This window comes from Apteryx rowi, unplaced genomic scaffold (assembly GCF_003343035.1).
Source record: "Apteryx rowi isolate R43461 unplaced genomic scaffold, aptRow1 scaffold_199, whole genome shotgun sequence".
Taxonomy (NCBI): domain Eukaryota; kingdom Metazoa; phylum Chordata; class Aves; order Apterygiformes; family Apterygidae; genus Apteryx; species Apteryx rowi.
Window position 1 is genome coordinate 59,217 of NW_020448296.1, and position 20,594 is coordinate 79,810.

Sequence of the window (20,594 nt, forward strand, 5' to 3'; positions counted from 1 at the left end):
TCTCAAATGAGGCCACCAAGTCTGTTGGGGAAGGGGAGTAGACAGAGGAAGATCCTCTCCATTCCTACTCAATATTCAGGAGGAGCAGAAAGGGRCACCAACCGGGCACACCAGTTGGCGAAAGTGACAAACGGCATCAGTTGGAGAGAAAGTAGAAGGAACATGGTCACAGTAGCTAGCAGACAGGAGCAGCTAATATCTTGTTGCAAGGATCTTGTTGATGGAAAAATAAGGAGATGGCAAATCATTTTACAGCTAGCTTAATTTCTCCCAGTAAACCTTCCTTTCCTGGTGTCCAGACTGCCGAAAAATTAGTTTTTGTGAAGAAGTGGCAGCTGTAGGAGAACTACACTACACTTAAATATAATTCTGGTGGAGTGTTCAAAAGGCAAAGCATTGGGTACTCCAGGTTTTTCCTCAGTCTTTCAAATTTCAGTTGTTGGAAAACATGATTCAACACAATCTCAAACTGAAAGGAGTTTCACTCAAACTTCTATCAGTCTGAAAGAATTAATGTTCAAGGGCTACAAAGGGTGTGGTAACAATGGACAAGCTGAAGGTGGAACTGTTGTTCACCGAATTCCACAGTATAAGAACTACAGGGCACTCAACGGAATTAGTAAGAGACCAGTGCAACAGGCATAAAAAAAACTTTTATTTTAAAGAGCAGTGAACTCTTGGAACTTGCTGCCACATGAAGTTGTGGAGGCAGAGTATCAGGAGGTTCAAAAACATGAACAGAAATTCACAAACACATCCATAAATGGTAAAAGGAGTAAGTGGAAAACTCTGCTTCCCATCCCTAATCCAATGACAGTGAATGCTGGGGAAGTGCACAGAAAGTAGGCCAAAGAAAGCAGCTAGGTTAGATGGATTATTTGGAGGGCTGGGGGCAGTTAAAAAATAATACTTATCCATACCACTGAACTGTGCAAAATGGCCAACTGTCAGATATCTAGTCCCAGCTTTACCAGATGGAGGAACAACCCTGACCAGTCCAGCTTCTGTATCACAAATTTATTCCCCTCATCCACCCACCTAAAAAAACACTGGCAGGAATCTTGGTCACCCCTTACCTTCAGCAATGAACTGTTTAACCAAAGACAGAAGTCAGGTAGAAGCAACTGTTAGCACATAGTTTTTATTTTTGTATTTACAATATTTAAAATAAATACATCAGTATCTAGCCACTCCTAATAAATGCAAAAATAGAAAACTTCCCTGTTTAACAAAAGCGCAGTAATGTAAGTTATAACATAACTTTAAAACATACATTATTTCTCAGATTTTTTTACTATGAAAACAGATTTGTAAAACAAGCACCATGATTCACCTTCCAGACCTTCCATCAAAGCAGCATCACAGGGTAAAAAAACAGGGGAAGTCAGTATGGAACTGTAGTAGCAAATCTTTGAATATTTTAAGTGACATGTTTTAAAACTGTCCTGTCTATTCTTTTGCAATAGCTTTACCACATAGCCGAATACCAAGAGTGCCATATTTGTTTGTTTGCACAACCAAGAGAGCTTCATATCTGCCTTCTGCCTTTGGCTTGAACTGGACTGGCACGTTGATGTAATGATGGGATCTGTAAAAAGACAATTATGTGCATATTTGATGTTTAAAACCAAGTAAATCCTATTAGATATAGACTTTTTTCTAGTTTTGACTTTCACCAAAATAGTACATAGGATATGTACTGGAATCAAATCAAGTGTATTTTTATAGTTTTGACTACCTATTATTCTTCTGAGGGACTTAGATTCTAAAGATGATGCTTTCCTACTGGCTAGACAAAGTATTATAGTATTTTATTAGCTATTGCTGCCAGTTTACCTGGATAAGTCTGGTCTGCCTTTCTACAATATATTGACAGTGTATAAACTATATTTACAGCAAAGTAAATACACACTTATTTCAGAAGTCACTTGACAAGTGTACTAATTTTTCCAATTCTTGATCAATTCGAAGCTAGTAAATTTAATTTCAATTACTTCTAATGTTTTCCACATGAGTAAATATTCTGCTAAATCACTGCAAATCAATATACTCATGCTCAATCAGTATTTGAAAGATTTTACATCACATGTCTTTCCTTTTAGGTTCTGTAATTCCTCTTCTACTCAGAAGGCATAAAAACATTCCAAATGGTAAAGAAATTATTCTACCACAGTAGAATGTAATAGGTGACTGTCTTAACTTTCAAAGCCTAGAGCGCAAGTTTTAAAAGTATAAAAGCTACACAAGCTAAAAAGCTGGAAATGCTGAGTGGCAGTCTATTAGATTCCGTGGGATCTAACAGTCATGATCCAGAACAGGCAGGTAATAGTAATAAGCGCATATTGGAATAAGTGAAAAAGGAACAGCAACACTTAGTAATACAGAGAGAGAAGGAACTACTGTTTTTTATTATGACTCTAATTTTCTCCCTTTAGCAGTATATTTACTATTATTCAACTTTCTCTGACATGTTTCCCATACTATTTCTTATTTTGCTCCTATACCTTTACTCTCCTTTGCTCCACACTTTCCTCTACACTAATCCAACCTATTAGTCTATGTTCTGACCCTCCTCCTCTATTTGGAAATCATAGTATTTCCCCCTGCATATAAACTTGATTCCAGCTTCATTATCCCTAGTGCCAGAATAGTTATATTAGCAAAATGTGGCTTGAAATCTTTCTACAGAACCTCATCAATCAAGCAATCTACTAAGAGAACACTTTCAGAACACAGACTGAAGCACTACTGTATTTTTTTTTAATTGGGTTAATACAAAGTACACATTCTATATTACTGAACTACAATACACAATACAGCAAAGGAGTAAGGTCAGATCAGGGTTTCATGTCTCATACTTGACTGATGAGTATTGTACAACAATTCTGCCAAGATGTGTCTCTATCCATTTAGTCAAAAAACCCACACACCCTGATCTACAAATGAGGAATGTTAGTATGACTATTTCTATGTTACAGATGTATTAGATTACACCAATTTTAGCAAGAATTAAGACCGAATTCAATCCATACAACCAGTCCATCCGAGACTATAAAAAAGAAAGCATTAGGAGGAAAGACAGGAAGAATGTACAAGTCTATCAAATAGAGCACTCCAAAAAGATGTTTGCCTACACATCCTAACATTTACTCAAAAAATCACATACCCAAACTCAAAATTATAATATCAAAAACGTAATAGTAAGTCATGTATCACTCTTTCAAAGAGATGGCCACATCTGGATGTCAAATATTAATTTCCAAAATACATATTATGTGACTTTCATGAAATTGGGGCAGAGCAAAGTTTCTTAGCATACAGCAGCTGTATTGAATTTCATTTGACCACTGAAGTTCAAGTATTCATTTGGTGCTATACACATTATTTTTCTTCTCTAAAAGCAGAATTAGTCAGACATTATTTGAAAATTATTTTGTAGCAGTGAGTTGATTTTTTATGCCCAGGATATGGCTCAACACACTTGAATCTTCATATGTCCTAATCCAAAGGAAGAGATCTATTTTCATTTTCTTCCACTAAAAAAACTGGAAAGTTCAAACTCCTTCAATGACAATCATGCTTTGGGCTACTATACAGAATACATACTGCTAGAAATGAAGCAACCTGGAGGATTTCTGAAGTACAGTAGCCAGAAACAGTCAAGTACAGCAGTGTCAAGACAAATGGAATTCACCTGCACTGATTTTTCTCATAATGAGACGTTTTACTTTACTTCAAACTTTTCACTGTCTATAACTCAATTAGTCTGTAAATACTGCATGGGCTTCACAGGATACTGCATCAGTTTCAAGTGGTATTTCTGAACAGTCAGGTATGACTGAAGGCTATTTCAAGGACAGCCAAACCGATATTGTTGTCCTCCAAACACAATAGCAGCAACAGGTAAGTTCAAAAGGAATAGAATGGATAAGCTCTATCTAAGCCACAGTAACCAGGTCTACTGGCAATGAACAGTGACTTCTGACACCCAGAATGGTAGCTACTGGAAACAATTATTCACAAACAGAAGTTTTACCTTTTAGTACTATTTGAAATATCTGCTACTATATAATCAGCCTATTTCAGATGACTGCTGAAAGTAACATGAATACGTTAGTTTTCAAACTTCTTTTTAGGTAAGCATAGTCTCATAGTCCTTCCAGAAACAGAACTTAACTCTAAAAACCTTTGAACATTTATCAAGTGTTTTAATATTTCATCTGTATCTTTWTATCATTTGAAAGTAATCTTGTTAAAGATACTCAGCTTTGCAGTAAAATCTACTATTCATCAACAAATAGAACTCCTCTCTTGAATGCAAATTCCAGACAACTCCTTTCTATTCTTTGCAAGACTTACAATACTAGCTAAATGATTCCTCTGTGGTTAACAGGATTTATGTTTTGAGGCATTTGGTGAAGACTTAAAATTCCTTACTCTTTTCACCGCAGTTTTGGCTGCAAGATACTGTGCTTGGATTAAGTCAGTTACTATTTTCAATTGAGCCAACTATGGAAAAAAGGAGGACTGTTAAGTTTTGGTACTTGTGAACACACAACCAGTTGAATAAAAACTGGCAAACCACTGCATCAACTTCTGAAGGTCAAGCTCTTGATTTTAAATATAATAAACCCCTGCAATTCCATTACCCAGATTTAATACTTGATTACTGAGGATTACTTTCAAATCTGAACCTGAAAACAAAGAGAGTGCAACAGACCATGGCTTTACTACATAACAAAGTCCAAAAGTGTGGCTAGGCAATACTTAGTATTTTTACACTCTTATTTACAGACTAACTATTCAAGCTCCTGCAAACACAGTTTTCTTCTCCATTTACTTTTGAACATTACGTTACAGCATGCTCAGTTAACCTAACTTAACTGGCTTTCTTTAAATTCTCCTTGACACTGTTCATAAACCTTAAATAAAAGCCATTTAAAGAAATTCTTTTAGCACTTTTCTTAAAAGCATCTCTCCAAGTCAAGTAACTCTTCTATGGTTTATGATCTCAAGCCAGAAAGCTTTTTCAGAGAACTATGCTGACTTTCAGATAAAAGAATTAAGAAAAACAAAAACAAAAACACTCACACCACACTAGAAGAGGTCAGTATTTATAACTGGAGCAAAAATAGTCAAAGTGGCTAGAATAAAGCTTATAGAATGTTATTAAATGGTACAATGTGTTCACTTGATACCATTTATAAATGATAGGTGGAATTTTAACTTATTGCCAACTACTTCAGGTAAAAGCAACTGGGTTTACTATCTCTCACAGAAAATATACCAAATAGCTTTGACAGTATCCCTCAAAAATCTTTTTGAAATATTTAAGTGATTTCCAGTGAAGTTACTCATCCTTTTTGGAGGAACTACTAAGTCATCCTGTCCTTGGTCTACAGCTGTACAGCCTCAGACAGATCTAGCTGGACATCTTGATTTGACTAGATTTGATCCTGGTTACTACTTCCACAAAAAACCTTTTTATGCTGTCTGGTGTGGCATACACAATAAAAAGATGCCAATTAAGTAGGGAGACTGGAAAAATTATCTAAGCAGAGTTATGACATTTTGCATAGAGATGTGCCATGGACTGGCAGACAGGAAACTAGATTAGGAGTCAGAGGATCTAGTTCCATTTGTGATTTTGCTCACATAATTTCTATTCTATACACACTTAGTTTCCCTGTATTTAAAACTGGGACCTGTTGAAACACCAAGAATGCATGCTAGATGACTTTTAATGCAAACAGTTGCATTCTATCTTTGTGACAATCCCACTGTTACAGCTGAATGACCAAGATACTTTTTTTCCTGAAGACATGACTAATGGTACTGTCAAATACTTGTTGTAATCAACTCCAAAGATGACTGGATTCTATTTTGAAGGGATTGTTATCACCAGCTTGAATATTCCTTTTATGCAGGTAATATGCTGAAATACTTGGTATAACCAGGCAATTCCACTGGCTGCTCAAACCTGGTATTTGCAAAGAATCTTAGGTGCAGTTCTGCAGGACTGTCAAATTAGGAGCATGATGAAGGCAATTTGCTTGGTCTGTTGTGCAGAAAGTATAAATGGAAGGAGTGACTTGATTGTGCACAGCATGCCAAATGGTTAAATGAAGCATTAGGCTTAGCATTAAAAGCAGCAGCACTGTTAGAAACAATTTGCAGGGAAGAAATTGGCAGATGCAGAAATAAGTGTGTGGGCTCATTCTGCTTCTAACCAAGATTACAAAGCACAGCATTAGCAAAAAACATACATTTAACTAGACAGCCAGAATATTGAATATTTATAGCTACATGTCAGCACTGTATATATACAGAAGATACTTACCTTACTGAATTACTTGGGTTTAATTTTTTTTTGTTATGCAAGAACAATGTTAGCATAGGCATTACTCACCTTAGAGAGTACTTCAAGTGCTTGATGTGAAAAGGTTCTCTGGGACTTACAAACTTCAGCTGTAATTTAATACAAAATGCTTAAAAAACTCCACCACATCCAAGACCACCATATTCAGTTTCCCATATGCTTGAGATTAGTCATGTCATTTACAAATACAGCTTTAGATAGACACAGGGCTTAAAAATAAAGCATGCCCAGCTTTTTGCGTAATAAAAAAAAATTTACATCTCAGGATGTTTTAACAAAGTTAACAAAAAAGACATAAGGCTAATAACAAATATATGTGAACTACAACCTATTATTTTTTCAGTTGCAAATATGTTAAAAGCCCTCAGCAGTTCAGAGTCAGACAAAAGAAAAGATAAAAATTACAGGAGAACAAAAAAACCATTCTTCAAATGAGAGAAAAAAAGCATTCTTCAAATATAGCTACTAGTATTGACTTTTGGAACTAACAAGTTAAGAGTGGCATACTATTGCAATCTTCTGTCAGAAGCAAACAAAAAAACCCCCAGTGCAACTGAATCATTGACTTACAAAAATATATTTGAAAGTCTGTCAAACTTACCAAGTGTGTCATAAAAGAATTATTCCGCAAGTTGACCTTTAATGTGCGTGACTCCCCAACTCTGGTTGGAGGAAAGGTATACAGGTCTTCTGGTGCATACAATCCTCGAATTATCCCATTTTGTCTGATTTTGAAAAGAAATTTAAGATATTAAGATTTCCTATTTATATGGTTTGAATATATTAATTCTGTACTTCAAAACAATACTTGTATTTTCTGACAATACTAAATTAAATAAATAAATGAAAAGGAAAAAAACCATCCTGAAGTCTTGATGCCATCTTTAACAAAAAGATTTTATTCCCCTGATACCCACATCATCCCACAGTATGAGACTTGGAGAGCCACCTTACACTGAACAGCAGCAAGGTTAAGACATGTAGTACAGTGGTCTTTTGCAAAGGCAACTTTAAGATATTGTAGAGATTCCAGAACGGTAGAGCGTGCAAGAGATTTTACTGCTACAACAGTGAATCATGGTTAGGCTACTCTGGAACCCAGCTGGAAGGAAAAGGTATGGGAAACTGCTTGTGACTAATACAAAGTCATTAAGTGATTTGCCAGATATGTTTCTGCAGCTATTTACTGTTTAACACGGGATAATTGAGGTTGGAAGGGACCCTCAGGAGGTCTCTAGTCCAAACTCTTGCTCCAAGCAGGGTCAGCTCTGAGGTCACATCAGGTTGTTCAGGGCTTTGGCTTCTTGGGTCTTGAAAACCTCCAAGGACAGAGACTGCACAGCACTAGGCAACCTGCTCCACTGCCTAACTATTCTCATGGTGAGAAACGGTTTTTTTCTGTTCTATCCAGCTGGAACCTCTCATTTCAATTTATGCCCATACCTACCCTGTTTTAACTGTAGATGCTTCAGAGTAAGCCTTCCTTCCTGGTATAGGTGGAAGCTCAGTTTCTGTAAGGGCATCTGTGGAAGCTTTCAGAATTAAAGTTTTATTTTCCGTTTTAGTACCCTGTTGACAAAAATAAAGTAGTCTTTAACATTTGCACTTAAAATTTTAATCTTTAAGTATTTAAACCATTTCTCTTCTCTGAATTGAAGTTTTATGTTTATAGTATCTTTCCAGAATAGCAGAGTCTGGATCACTGTGACAGGGACAATGATTTGGGGAGGAACGCTATAATGTGTTTCTGTGTCTTACAAATACTTTATTTGTTACAAGCCAGTTTGCAACAAACTAGCAGCGCAGATGGAGACTTGAGACCACTGCTAACAATGAAGATGAAAAAAAAAAGCCCTCACTATCTCTACAGATATTCTACCCATATGCCTCAAGAGCAGCAAAGTCAGCAAAATAACTGCTCAGAAAGAGAAGGAAGGAATAAGACATCATTATAGTTTGAATTCTCACAAAAGCAAAAAGCTTTGTAATGCTTTTGCATTATGAACAATACATCCTTCTCAACAGAGGAAGAACTCTGCAGAGAAACAGAATCTGAAAATGCATTATACTGTAACTTCTACATTCTGAAATTCAGCCGTAATATTTACCACTGTTATGCCAGTGGGGACCTACGTTCAGTGTACTCACTAACACAAGGCAACTAGATCATCCTAAGGGAATGCTTTGCCAGATACACAATTTCAAATTCTGCATTGTTTGACATAGCCAGACAGATACTGTTTGATACCCTTGGGTCACAGTACCTTGACAAAGTCAAAGAATCTGAAAATCTCCTACACTTAGTCATAAAACATTGTCTCAAATTTTTCAAAAGCTGCTGACATTTTAGACAAGCAGTTGATTCCCTTACCCCGGGAAGGCTAAAAAAAATAGATTCATCTTCAATAGAGCTGGTATGACAAATTTGTCTTTTAGACAGTCGTTTCTTTTATTGAGAGAGCTTCTAATCAGTCTGTCAGAAATAGCAGCAGCCAAGTTATCTTAATTTTAAAAGAATATTCTTCAGTTGCAAATAACCCGTGAACTACAGTAGAACCTGATATGTAAAGACAAGAAAGGTTTCATATATATCTCTTGCTTCAAGAGCTTGTAAGGGAAAAAAACGATGAGTGCCATACCTCAGTGTTATCATTCAAATTCTAATTTATCAATAAGGCAAGTTTACTCCATGAGAATGAGAAACATTATGGAAAATTGTCAGAGGTTTTCCCCAGTCTTTATAATGGCATCTTCTACTATTGCATCATTTAACTGACACCCCTATTTACTGATTTTTCCTGCTTCAAACCCAGAGCAGTACATAAATGTAACTATTTGGACAATGTTAAAGTGCTTTTGTTCCAAAGAAACCTCAGGAGCGTATGAATAAAACTAGTGTCTATTTAGCCTTAAAATGGGATTTTTTTTTGCTCACTGAGCTTAGAAAGGTTTTCTTCCTCTCCTTCTCTTGCTCCTGGAATATACAAAATAAAACAAAGCTTCTGGACTGCTGATAACAGTAATCCGATCGGGAATCTTGGTAAACAATTATTCACTAAGAAATTCATTAAGTGACAGCTCAGTTGGTTCACTTCCCCTGTTGCAAAATGATACATTAAGAAGTTGCATAGTTATACAGGTAAAGAAGATAAGCCATGTAAATTAAAAATGTTATGCAGTTATGTTATGCAGTTAACATTTGTTCAAATTATGGCAGGGGGTCACTTTTACGCAGTCCTCGACTGTTCTACATAACAAAGGAGAAATCAGAACAACTTAGGTTCTGCCTCAGTCTTCTGGCAGGTTCTTATTGGTTCAGTTTCATCCCAAAGGGACCAATAATTAGACCAAAATAATCCAGAACTGGCATGCACAGTGGTACTGTCATTGATTTAAGAATGCTCATTCTTAAACCAGTGAGGTACCTAATAGCAGCCTAATCAATGTTTATTAGAAGAAGAAAAAAATAAGTTTGAATAACCAGTACTGAGACTGGGAGGGGCTGCAAAGAGCATACAGAATACCTCCTTTCATTGTCTCTAGGAGGAATTTTGTAAAGACAGACCCTTCTGAGCTGCTGACTGTTTCCTAATGGTGGGGGACTGCAACTGCACACAGTGCATGATCCGAGTCAGTTAATTGTTTGTTGTTTTAAGGAAAAAAATGAATACAGTATCACTGATTTTCCTAACTTCACGTCATTCTTTTAGTTCTTTCCTAAGCTCTTTCAAATTTTTCATTTCTTTTGAAGTGGTGCTACAAATAAATACTACTCAGTCATTATGAATGACAGTCAGTCTTCCCACTTTATTCTATCAAGAGTCACATTAACCATAGCAGTAGCCCTCTTTGCCTCAGCAAACCCAGCAGGATTCAAGCTCTTTTCAAAGTTGTAGTAATGCAGACTAAACTCTTGATCCCTGGGACATAACAGATTGCAATTAACTTGTCTTCTCAACTAGAAGTGCACCTGATTAAAAAAAGCAACAATCTAAGTAAATAATCTGCACTGACTCCTCTTGTAAACAGATTTATAATTCCTTACCTATTTGATTAAGGAAATCTTTCATTTTCAGCTGTGACTTTCAAAGTGATCTTGACATTTTTCAAATATTTTCTACAAAATTTTTCCCATACGTACAAGATGTTTGAAAGAACTAATTTTTAACAGCTTTGAAAAATCAAGAGGAACAAATTTGACATGCTAGTTCATAAACATCAATATCAAATTGTGCTGCTCAAATATTTACACAACTTTGGCACCTAGTCACATTCTCAGAAGTGAATTATTTATAACTAGATTTCTGATGAAAAGCTAAAAGAATTAGACGAAAGCTTAATAAAAAAACCTCTTAAACAAAAACTGCCCAGGTCTCATTTTTCCTAAAGTTAGAAGTCATTTAACATATACTTTGCGAACAGGTCGCCTTTTCAGCATAAGTAACAACTGGGAAGAACAAGCATCCTGTGCAATTGTTGCTTTCCAGTGGAGGTAAGATGAGCTGGCAACAACAGCAAGCAAGATTCTCACTACCAAAACAGGCTTGGTTCTCTAAAAGATCTCAAATCTTCATCTGGACGACTTAGAAAAAACACAAGCTTTCTGGAGAGGACAGCAAACCATWTATATTGACCATGCAATACTGAACGCACAAAGCTATTCACATTCAGATGGGTAGTGAGGCAGGGATTAAAAGCAAGCGAAGGACAGAGCACAGAAAATCAGTTCCAACTCCCAAGCCCCTATCTCCAGGCCTCAGTGTAAAATTAGAGCTGAGGAGCAACAGGAGAGCTGAAGGGGAGCTCCAATTGCTCCTATGAATAAGCCTCAAAAAATACCCCACCTGTGCTGTTATTCTGATCTATACACTTACAGGATGATCTTTTTAGATGCCTGACAGTTTCCGTTTTTTTTTCTTTTTTTTGCCTAGTGGTTTTGCATGTCTTTTTTCTTACAAAAGAGATAAGGGAGACTTCAGAAGTAGGTCAGGAACAGTACTGCATTACTCAGTGCAACAATCTTCACACAGATGGATGCATAGCCTTATTAGCCCAAGCTTAATTCCTTCCTTCCTCCCTGACCCCCCGTTCTTCCCCTGAATTCCTGCTTTCTTCTATTCAAGAGATCCTAAGAAAAGTCTAATTAAAATATTTTCATCATTGTTTTTGATGCTCTTAAAATCTGCAAACACACACTTAAGAAAGCAAGTCAGTCCCTCCCCACGCAGACTGAACGTAAATTCAAAAAACAATGAGCCTAAAATCATACCAGATTCACTGACTAAATAATGGTTTATTGTATTGAAACACTCATTTCTTACAAGTGCACCAGGACTAAAACGAGGATCAAAAATGAACAGAAAACTACTAGTTCTTTCCAAACCAACTACATAATGTATTTAGTAAAATTCCCTATCACTTTTCCACATTAAAAAATATTATCAATGTAGTTAATACAGCTTAAGGATATAATTGAATAATGTTAAATATAAAAATGCTCAGAAAAAGAGATTCTATCAGAAACATACCCATATCTCCCAAAAGGATGTTTGAAATTTTCAAGATTGCATCATTACATATTATAACAAAGGTCAGGTACTTTGCTATAATTCTTTGTAGCATGATGTATTTAACATCTGATATAAACAAATCTGCCTCTACAGAAAATTCCCAGAGAAGACAAGTTTCTTCTCTATTTTCTTTGAGCAGAAAGCAAAAATTGTGCATCTTACATGGCAAAAGAAAATGCATTATCCCCTAGGCAAGATGAGAAAGGTATGTTTGTAAGATAAGAAAAATAGTGCATTTAAGTCTGAGATAAAAGTATTATCAGATTCTTTCAAAATATTCTGGGGCATACCAGAGACAGTACTGTATAATTACATTAAGATGCTTATCAGGAATTTTCACCTAGGAGAAAGAGAGTTTATAATATTTATATACTTACTGCTCCAGAAAGCTGAAATCTTAATTTGTGTTTCCTATATGGTTTTTCAACTGGGTAACACTCAAGGTCCCAGAACTGGGAGTAATCTCCTCTATCTCTGGGTAGAAAGATTAGAGCAACCTACCAAAAGAAAACATTTGTCAATTTTTTTTTGTTGTTTACACAGTTTCACCTACATACAGTTACAGTTAAGCCAGCACAACAATTACACACTAAATAGATATATACATGCCACACACAGATGATCTTGCAGAAGACATTACTCTCCATCCTCCTTTACCCTCAAATGAAAGATCTGACAAAATGGGTGGTGCAAGCACTCCCAAACAGGATTTGAGTTCAGCTAATCTGCTTTAAGGAAAGTCAGTAAGTGCTTGTACAATTGTTTCTATTACTAAAATAGGAGAGAAGGGGGATGAGGAGGGGAATATGCCTGCAGCTGGAAGGCAGCAATACTTTCATCTAACAGCTAAACTGTGAACAACTGTACCCCTCCAGCTCCAAATCTGTAAGCAAACTTGTAAACTACAGTGCTATAGTTAGTAGAGGACAGAAATTAAAACTCACTTGCAGGCTATGCATTTGAACAACCTTAAAGGTCACCTATAAAACAAAGACTCCTCTCTATATAGTGCTGTAGCAGTTTAGTTCAAGAGTAAACTTGCACTGATTTCAAAGTTGGGGGAAAGAAAAGAGAAGGGGCATAGCAGACCAGAATAGATCACTACAACTGAATCTATTTGCCAAATATTATCATAGTCACTGCAAAAAAACAGCAAATCACGATAGCAGTCTGCACCTATTCAGCTTCAGGCAATAGCCTGACATGCCAATAATGAAATAAGACCTAATAAACAAACCTGAACTAGGACTGCTGAGGCAGAGACATTTGTTTAAATTCAAATACTGCTTTTCCCTATTAGGAGATAACCAATCAAACTGAAAAGGGAACAAGTTTTCTATTTCTTGTAAATAGATCATAAATTGCATCATCTTAGGAATAATCTATGTAAGAAATGTCACAATAACACATAACTATTAATCAATGAGAGTTCATGAAGATGAACATTTAGTGTCAAAGTAGCACTTGGGGAGGTGAGGGACAAAAAGCCCCACAGAAACCTGTTCAAGATGTGCTTGGATATGTTTTATCATTGTGGTTATGAAACCCTCTACTGGCCAGGAGATAAAACTGTAAGTCAAATGAAATCACCTTAAGGAATAGAAAACTGTTCTTGAACAAGTACAACAATACCTTGCATAAGAAAGGGAAAATGGTCCTCTCAACTAGTTTCATAAGAACAGAGTATTATTCAGGATTTTGTTGTAGATTTTACAAAGCATTTTAAAACACTTTTCTGTTCTGGAATGGTTTACCTTTTGGAACTAAAAAAAAAAAAAAAACACTCTGCACAAAGTAAAACTACAGACTGCCTGTATTTTTATAATCAGTTCAGCTGACATTATATCAGTTGTGGGTAAGTAGATGCTGAACACCTGATACACTCCAGTACCCAATTATGGGAGGCCAGTATTTTATCATTATCAGATAAAGTACAACCAGCTTCACAAATTCAACTGCTATTCCAGAGAATTTGTCATGTAAGGTACTATTTTACAGTTAAGACAAACAAATATTCTTGACATATGAATAGCAGTTTACCTTCTCTTCTCTATGAGCTTCAAGAGTACCAGAAACACAGGAACATCTGAAAGCGGAGTAAGTAACCCTATAAACATGACCACTTTCATCCACATCCTGCAAATTAAGTTATGAGTTAGATTTGGAGGGAAAAAATATATCAGCCTTGCAAAGGACTGAAAAAAACATACCAAATAAAGCTACTTTCAGGTCAAAGGATAATATCAAATCCCCAAAGCAAATGAATAAGGATTGAAACTACTACAATATTTATGCAATCATCATGACTACTGACTTGCAATTTAGAAGGGGCACACTGGCTAGAACACTGCATACACAGTCTTCACAATCTGGGCTACAGCTAAGAGTGTTTCATAATCCTTTTTTCTATCGTTTCATGACAAGACCATAATGATTCTAGCACAAAATCAGCACAACTATCACAGTACTCAGATTATACAAAAATAAAAAAACCACAACACACACAGAGGGGAAAGTATTTACAAATATCAATACTACAGCTACAATAATTGCAGGAGTGGCAGCAGTGTGAATCAAGTATCTTTGACCTAACTTTAAATTACCTACAGAGATACCACATACAGTATAATCCCAGCAGCACAAGTCTCAATACAAGGTAAGTTAGTCTGACATTCTGGATCTGAAATGAACACATCTTTCATGTATGTTTGACTACTTAATGCAATCTGGAAGATGTATTGGATGAGCACCAGCAAACCTTATGAGCTAGTAAGTGCTCTATGGGACAGTTTCTGGCCCACTGATTCACCGTTAGGTAGTACGTTAGGTGAAAAAAGCAGTAAAATATTTCCCTACTATGGTTAGAAAAGAAAGATAGCCTGAGAAGAAACTTAAGTGTATTATGTAATATATATTCTTTCTGAAGAGGGTAGGGGGAGAAAGAGAAAGTGGARGGAAGAAAGGGAAAAAAGAAAATAAGAGATTTGCCTAAAACATGCATTAGCAAGGCAGCATTCACTCACCTTAACATAGGGTGGCGCAAATGATGACAAATGCCACTTCAGGTTTTCATCCCCCTTATTTTCCATTTCCAGATAACTCTCTAGAAAAGAGGTATCAGAATGATAAATATATTGAACGTCTTTGTTCTGAAGTGTTATTAAACTTTTGTATTTTTAGGTAAAAGAGTTTAAACAAAAAGACTATTTCAAGACACAACACAAGTTTAMCAGAAACAGTTTTCAAGATGCCACATAGATTCGAAACTTCTAGAGCAGAATCAAACAAAACACACTATCAAAATTCTTGAAAGCTTAAAGTAAATTTGGAGGTAAAGTCTTCTAATTAAGAATCAAACTGAAGATGCTTACGGGGTTGGGGGGGAGTGTATCAAAGACAATGTGAAGTGAATGCACTGTTTGGACCAGGAAGTTGGCTTCTATAAATTCAGAACAACATGACAAATAGCAAAGATATCCTCCAAGTCACTTCTAATAGTCTCAATTTATTATAGCATTCAGATTTTTGGCCAGTATCTTCACATAATAGAGTGCAAAAACTACAAAAAAAGTTCTAAGGACTGCTAAATGAAAAAATTATAATGTCAGTAATCATTACAAAAATCTTCATTAGCTAGAAAAGAGAACTAAGCACTAGGGAAAATCTGGTATCTAGATAAGAGAATGGCAGTTTCATATAGTAATTTGGAGAATTTTAAGCATTATTGGAACTAAAAATACAGACTGAGGATTCAAGGCTCTATTTTCAACATCATCATCTTAGATCCTTAAGTACAAGACAGAGATGGCCAGTCTTGTAGTTACCATTCCCTCAGGCTTAAGGAAGTAATTTATTTCTCTGCTATATGCATAGAAATTTATCTAGCATCACAGAGACACATACAAATACAGGGAGAATGTGGTCTACTGCAGAAGTGCAGTGATCTGGAATAGCTTCAGTAAAACACAGTAACCACACAGTGTCATCTTAGCCCATGGCACAGTATGGTACCATCCATCACAATTGCCTAAAAATTGCCAAGTTATCTATCTGTATGCAAACCTGTCTACAGAAAACAAGAATGCTATACTGTATAAGCAAAAAAGATTTCAGAGAAAAGTTACATCACAAAGATTAACATTTCAAGAAACAAAATCAAGAGAGTAGACCTGCCCAATCACACTTGTCAAGATAAAAAAAGAATTAAAAAGAGTCAAGGCATTCAAGTTTCTAAACGTGCAATACAGCAAACAAAAAAACTTTAAACACAAAATACTACAGATGTTGCAATTACAAATAAGTGAAATTACCTGAGCTCTCACCAGATCTTGTTTTAGGAAAAACAACAGTTCTGTTCTTTATTTCCATTTTTGTTAAAGGGGGCATTGAAAGAGGTTTTGCCATATAAGTAATAGGATTTTCAGACTGTAGAGTGAATGCATCAAGTTTTCTAGACGGAGAGCCTGCCTCAGACGCATCCTGTGCAACTGCATCCCGAATCTGCACTTTGATAAACTTTAACACAATTTGAAGAGAGTAAGAAAGATTTAAATACTGAATATTGTTATACTACTTAACTCTATTTTCCTGAGCTGTAAGAGCTCACATCGTTCAACTCTACATCCCAACAGTGGGAAAAAAACCTCAAGTTGGAAAACCAAGTCTTCTCTAACTTCAGTTCATAAAGCTTAAAGCTTTTCAGGGAAAAAAAATAATTTAGGAGAACAGGAAAATTTACTCAATGTTTACCAACTGGAGGGTTTAATTCAATAGGCTATATGCAAGTACTATTACAGTAACCTATTAAGACTGAATCCCTCTCTCACTAGAGCTGTTTTCCATAAATATAAATATACCTACAAACAGTATTTACTTACAACCATAAAATTTTTAACAGCTAACTTCCTAAATACCTAGGTTAATACCATTAAAATATTAGAATACTTTTTGCTTAACTGGACAGGTAGCAAGGAAATGGTAAAAGTATTATCAACTACCAGATCATTTATATTTGACTGTTTTTGCTACATCCTTTATTTTTGTTATACTAGTTTTCTTCTCTTTAATCCTATTCTCATATTGCAGAACACAACATAGTTAAGGACATGTACAGTGTCTATTGCCTTCTCAACTCATTATTTTCATCAATTTCCCCGTGTTTTTAAAGGCAGTTTCCAATTCTGTATCATATACATCATCTTTCTCCTTCAAGAGAAGATATGGAAAAGTAGATATGCTGTTTTATTCTTTGTCTTCTTCATTTCTCTCTCCATGCACCCCTATCAATACCACCAAAATACATACTGGCTTTAAAAAACAAACCAAGCAAATTCCAAAAAAATCCACAAATAGATGTCTATTTCTTTGGGGAAGACTACCAAAGAGTCTTTCTGCTTTTACACTGATGAAAGAAAAAACTCTTGACTTAGTAAATTGATTTCATATATACTCCTTAATTCAAGCAGGGAAAAAATCTTGGATTAAAATGCAAGAAGATCAAGAACCTGTTCTACTGTTTCTTTCCCACAGACTCATCTGCCAGAAGGCTAATTTTACCTTAAAAGAGACCAAAAGGAGCAGTGGTGTCTTGTTCAATAACTTATTTTAGCTTTTCGTATTTATTTTACATATATATATATATATGAAGTATTAATTTAGAATTTCTAGCTGACAATGCATAAATCAGTGGTGGGTAAGCAGATGCAATTTTGTTAGTAATTAATTCAGTCTATGTGTTCCCCTCACAGTATTTATTCAGAGATGAATGAACCAAAAATCTCAATTTACAGAACAGCAATTTAGCTACTTTTATTCAGAACATTTTCTTTAGGAAAGCTTTAAAATTATGGAGGGGAAAAATGATTTTAATGAAAGTACATGAAGTTGACAGAACTGGTGTCCTACACCTAAAAGGTTATAGCAACACTTCTAGTCCTTACCCATCAAACCAAAATACACTGTCACAACCCATCTCTCAGGTAAGACGTACCTTTTGTCCATTATCACAATGTATATAGATTAGGCCACTCCAAGGGATTACTGAAGGTTTTGTAGCAAGTGATGGATTAGGACTCACCAGAATTAGTATACTGCTCCTATTAAAAGAAAAAATTGCTAGCATTATCCTCATATTAGACTGAACATCTATAACTGATGTGTAACTAGCTCAAGAAAGGATGTATTTTTAGGATAGCAGCTAAGTGGAAAAGATCTAGAGATAAATTTAAGATTCTTAGATATGTGATTTATTATAGAGATTTAATAGTCAGAAACATGAAACACTAACATACTTTATAAACTTGTCAGTGATGGTTGTATGGGGTGGGAGGTATAGGAAAAGAGTAAAACATCTATCACTAACATGCACATCCTGTCAGGCAACAGGAAGTAGACATATGATTACATGTTTCAGAAAAAATAAGCTTCAAATTTCAAAAATGAAATTGTATTATTTAAACAAATTATCCTGCACAAATTGCATTTAAGGCATCTTTGAAAAAAGTTCCAGTTTTAGAGAAAGAGCTTTCCTTCCTTTCTCCCATGCAGAACCACCAATTTTGGAGAAAAAAGAAAAGCCTTCCAATGTTATCAGTGGTTTCTATAGATAGTAAGAATAGTATTCATTTGAAGCAGTTAGGACATCACACAGAATTTGACCACCAAGAACATAAGTATATTCTGATTTAGAGCATTCCATATTCTATACTGTATAAATTTAAATAAAAGAGGGCAGAAAGTAAGCAAGGAAGAATTTCAAGATTAGCACTAGATCACTGAAATAAAGGTCATTGACAGTAAGCAAAGAGAACCAATTAGCAGAATTATTCAAGTTACACCTGAAGAATTAGCTTGAGATGTAATTAGCACAGCACACAAGTTTAGTGTAGGAGCAAAATCAATCCACAGGAATCATAATATGGCCATCTCATATAAACTTCAATGAACAGCTGTTAATAGTTTTAAAATATTAAATCAGGATACTGGTATTTCTTGAAATATTCTTTTCAACAGAAAGGGATGGGGTTTTAGTTTCCAGCAGCAGGAAGTCTTTCAGGGGTACAGCCAGCAAGTACATTCACACAACAAGCAAACACAGCTTCATCACTCTAGATGACAATTTTCTAATGCTCAGCAGTCTTTGGAATCTCTGCACTCGTGCTCCTCTCTCATGTACAGGCTGTGTATGCAAGAACAGGATTTGCAATGTGCACACACCATCTCTGTTACTATCTGTTGTCACAAACCATTCCATTGCCTTTGCTCCTTTCAGCTTCTTTTTGACATTTGCTACAAACTTCATCTGCCAATCCAACTCACATGGAGTCACAGACCATACGTCTCTCACAAGGGTCACATCCAAACCTAAAGATATTACCTCTCTGCTTTCATTGCTTCCATTCTGAATGGAGTGGAGTCTAGCAGAAAAAAGTCTAAGCATCTTTTCAAATCTTATCCAGAAAGGAAACTCCAAAAATGTTTTCCAAAGAAGGCTCTTGCAACCCTTCCAGATTCCAACAGTCCTGGCTTCAAAAGTGCAGTTTTTTTCTCAGCACTTATCTATACTCCCAACACTGAGGTGCAGTAGCAACATCCCAGAAGCTAGTTTCACTTTCCTCCATGAGAAAATCTGTTAGAATGCTACCAAACGCAGTAGGGACACAGGACTTTGTTATTCCATATTCAGACAGGCTAGTGATTGCCTTTACCACATCCCTTGGAACTTGAGAGTTTTAGAGGGGGGCGGCCAGCATGATCTTACATGCTCTAGCATGGCAAAGCACATTCTTAGTCTTAGGACTGTCCTTCACTCTCACTGAGATCTCAGACACCCTCCTTTTCCTGGACTAAATCAGTTCAGGAATTCTGGGCGGTCCCAGGCATCACTGCATTACGCAGATTCTAGCTGGCTCCTAACCCAACAGCATGCCTGCTCTTGGCACTGCAGAGACATGGTCATGAAAAGCAGAAAAACAGGTAAGTGCAGCTTGTTGAGCCTAAGTCAACTGTTCCCACAGATCTGTTTCCCACTTGCAGCTCTGTTCTTGATCCAAACTACTTATTCAGACCCARCATACCAGGTTTCAGTTCATTCTTCTCCAATGAAGGGTCAAAAAAAAATTAGAATTATGCAATGCAAGAAAGTTGCTTGAAGAACCACTTCAATTCCCTCTTATTAAGAAATCATTCTACAGAGAATCATGAATCCAAGGTACAGGACACTTGCTACGTCCTTACTTTTAGCTACTGGAAAGTCGTTCATTGCTATTTCTCTTTTTGAAACTGTTGTTCTTAGCATTGACAGCATCTGCAAGCAGAGGCAAATATCCAAGTCCCTCCAGACAAGCCTCTTGTTCTCACTGGTGATGGAAGTCTCTCCCACTCAACATATCCAGGTATTTACACATATATGAAGATAGAATTAAGTGTTTTTTAAATGCATCAAATCTTGAACAGTGATGCCAGACTGAAAAGCAAGCATCTGCTTTGGACAAACATCTACAAAATTAAAGCAACTGCTAAATTAAATAATACTCAAGCAGCAAAACTATTTATTGTGGAACAAGAGCCATTTGGGGGGAAATGAGACCAGTTTAACAGTGGGATCTTAAAAGTCTATCTGTACTGACCTTAAAAAAAAAAAAAAA

General features: G+C 36.0%; 1 protein-coding gene across 9 annotated transcripts in view; it reads right to left on the reverse strand.

Annotated features, from left to right (window-relative positions):
• Positions 1-787: 787 nt before the first annotated feature.
• The window catches only part of CEP192 (centrosomal protein 192), a 75,522-nt gene continuing 55,715 nt past the window's right edge, over positions 788-20,594 (reverse strand). For 5 of the 9 annotated variants that reach the window (XM_026063074.1, XM_026063069.1, XM_026063070.1 and 2 more), the window contains 9 exons: positions 17,939-18,044; positions 16,260-16,464; positions 14,973-15,052; positions 13,990-14,085; positions 12,327-12,446; positions 7,827-7,948; positions 6,981-7,104; positions 6,410-6,468; positions 789-1,588 (listed from right to left, as the gene is read on the reverse strand). In XM_026063074.1, coding sequence (XP_025918859.1) covers positions 1,450-1,588; positions 6,410-6,468; positions 6,981-7,104; positions 7,827-7,948; positions 12,327-12,446; positions 13,990-14,085; positions 14,973-15,052; positions 16,260-16,464; positions 17,939-18,044 — 1,051 coding nt within the window. In that variant the 3' untranslated portion in view covers positions 789-1,449. Of the gene's footprint in view, positions 1,589-6,409; positions 6,469-6,980; positions 7,105-7,826; positions 7,949-12,326; positions 12,447-13,989; positions 14,086-14,972; positions 15,053-16,259; positions 16,465-17,938; positions 18,045-20,594 lie in introns of those variants that run through there. The other 4 variants (XM_026063068.1, XM_026063071.1, XR_003253033.1 and 1 more) reach the window with 4 other exon arrangements.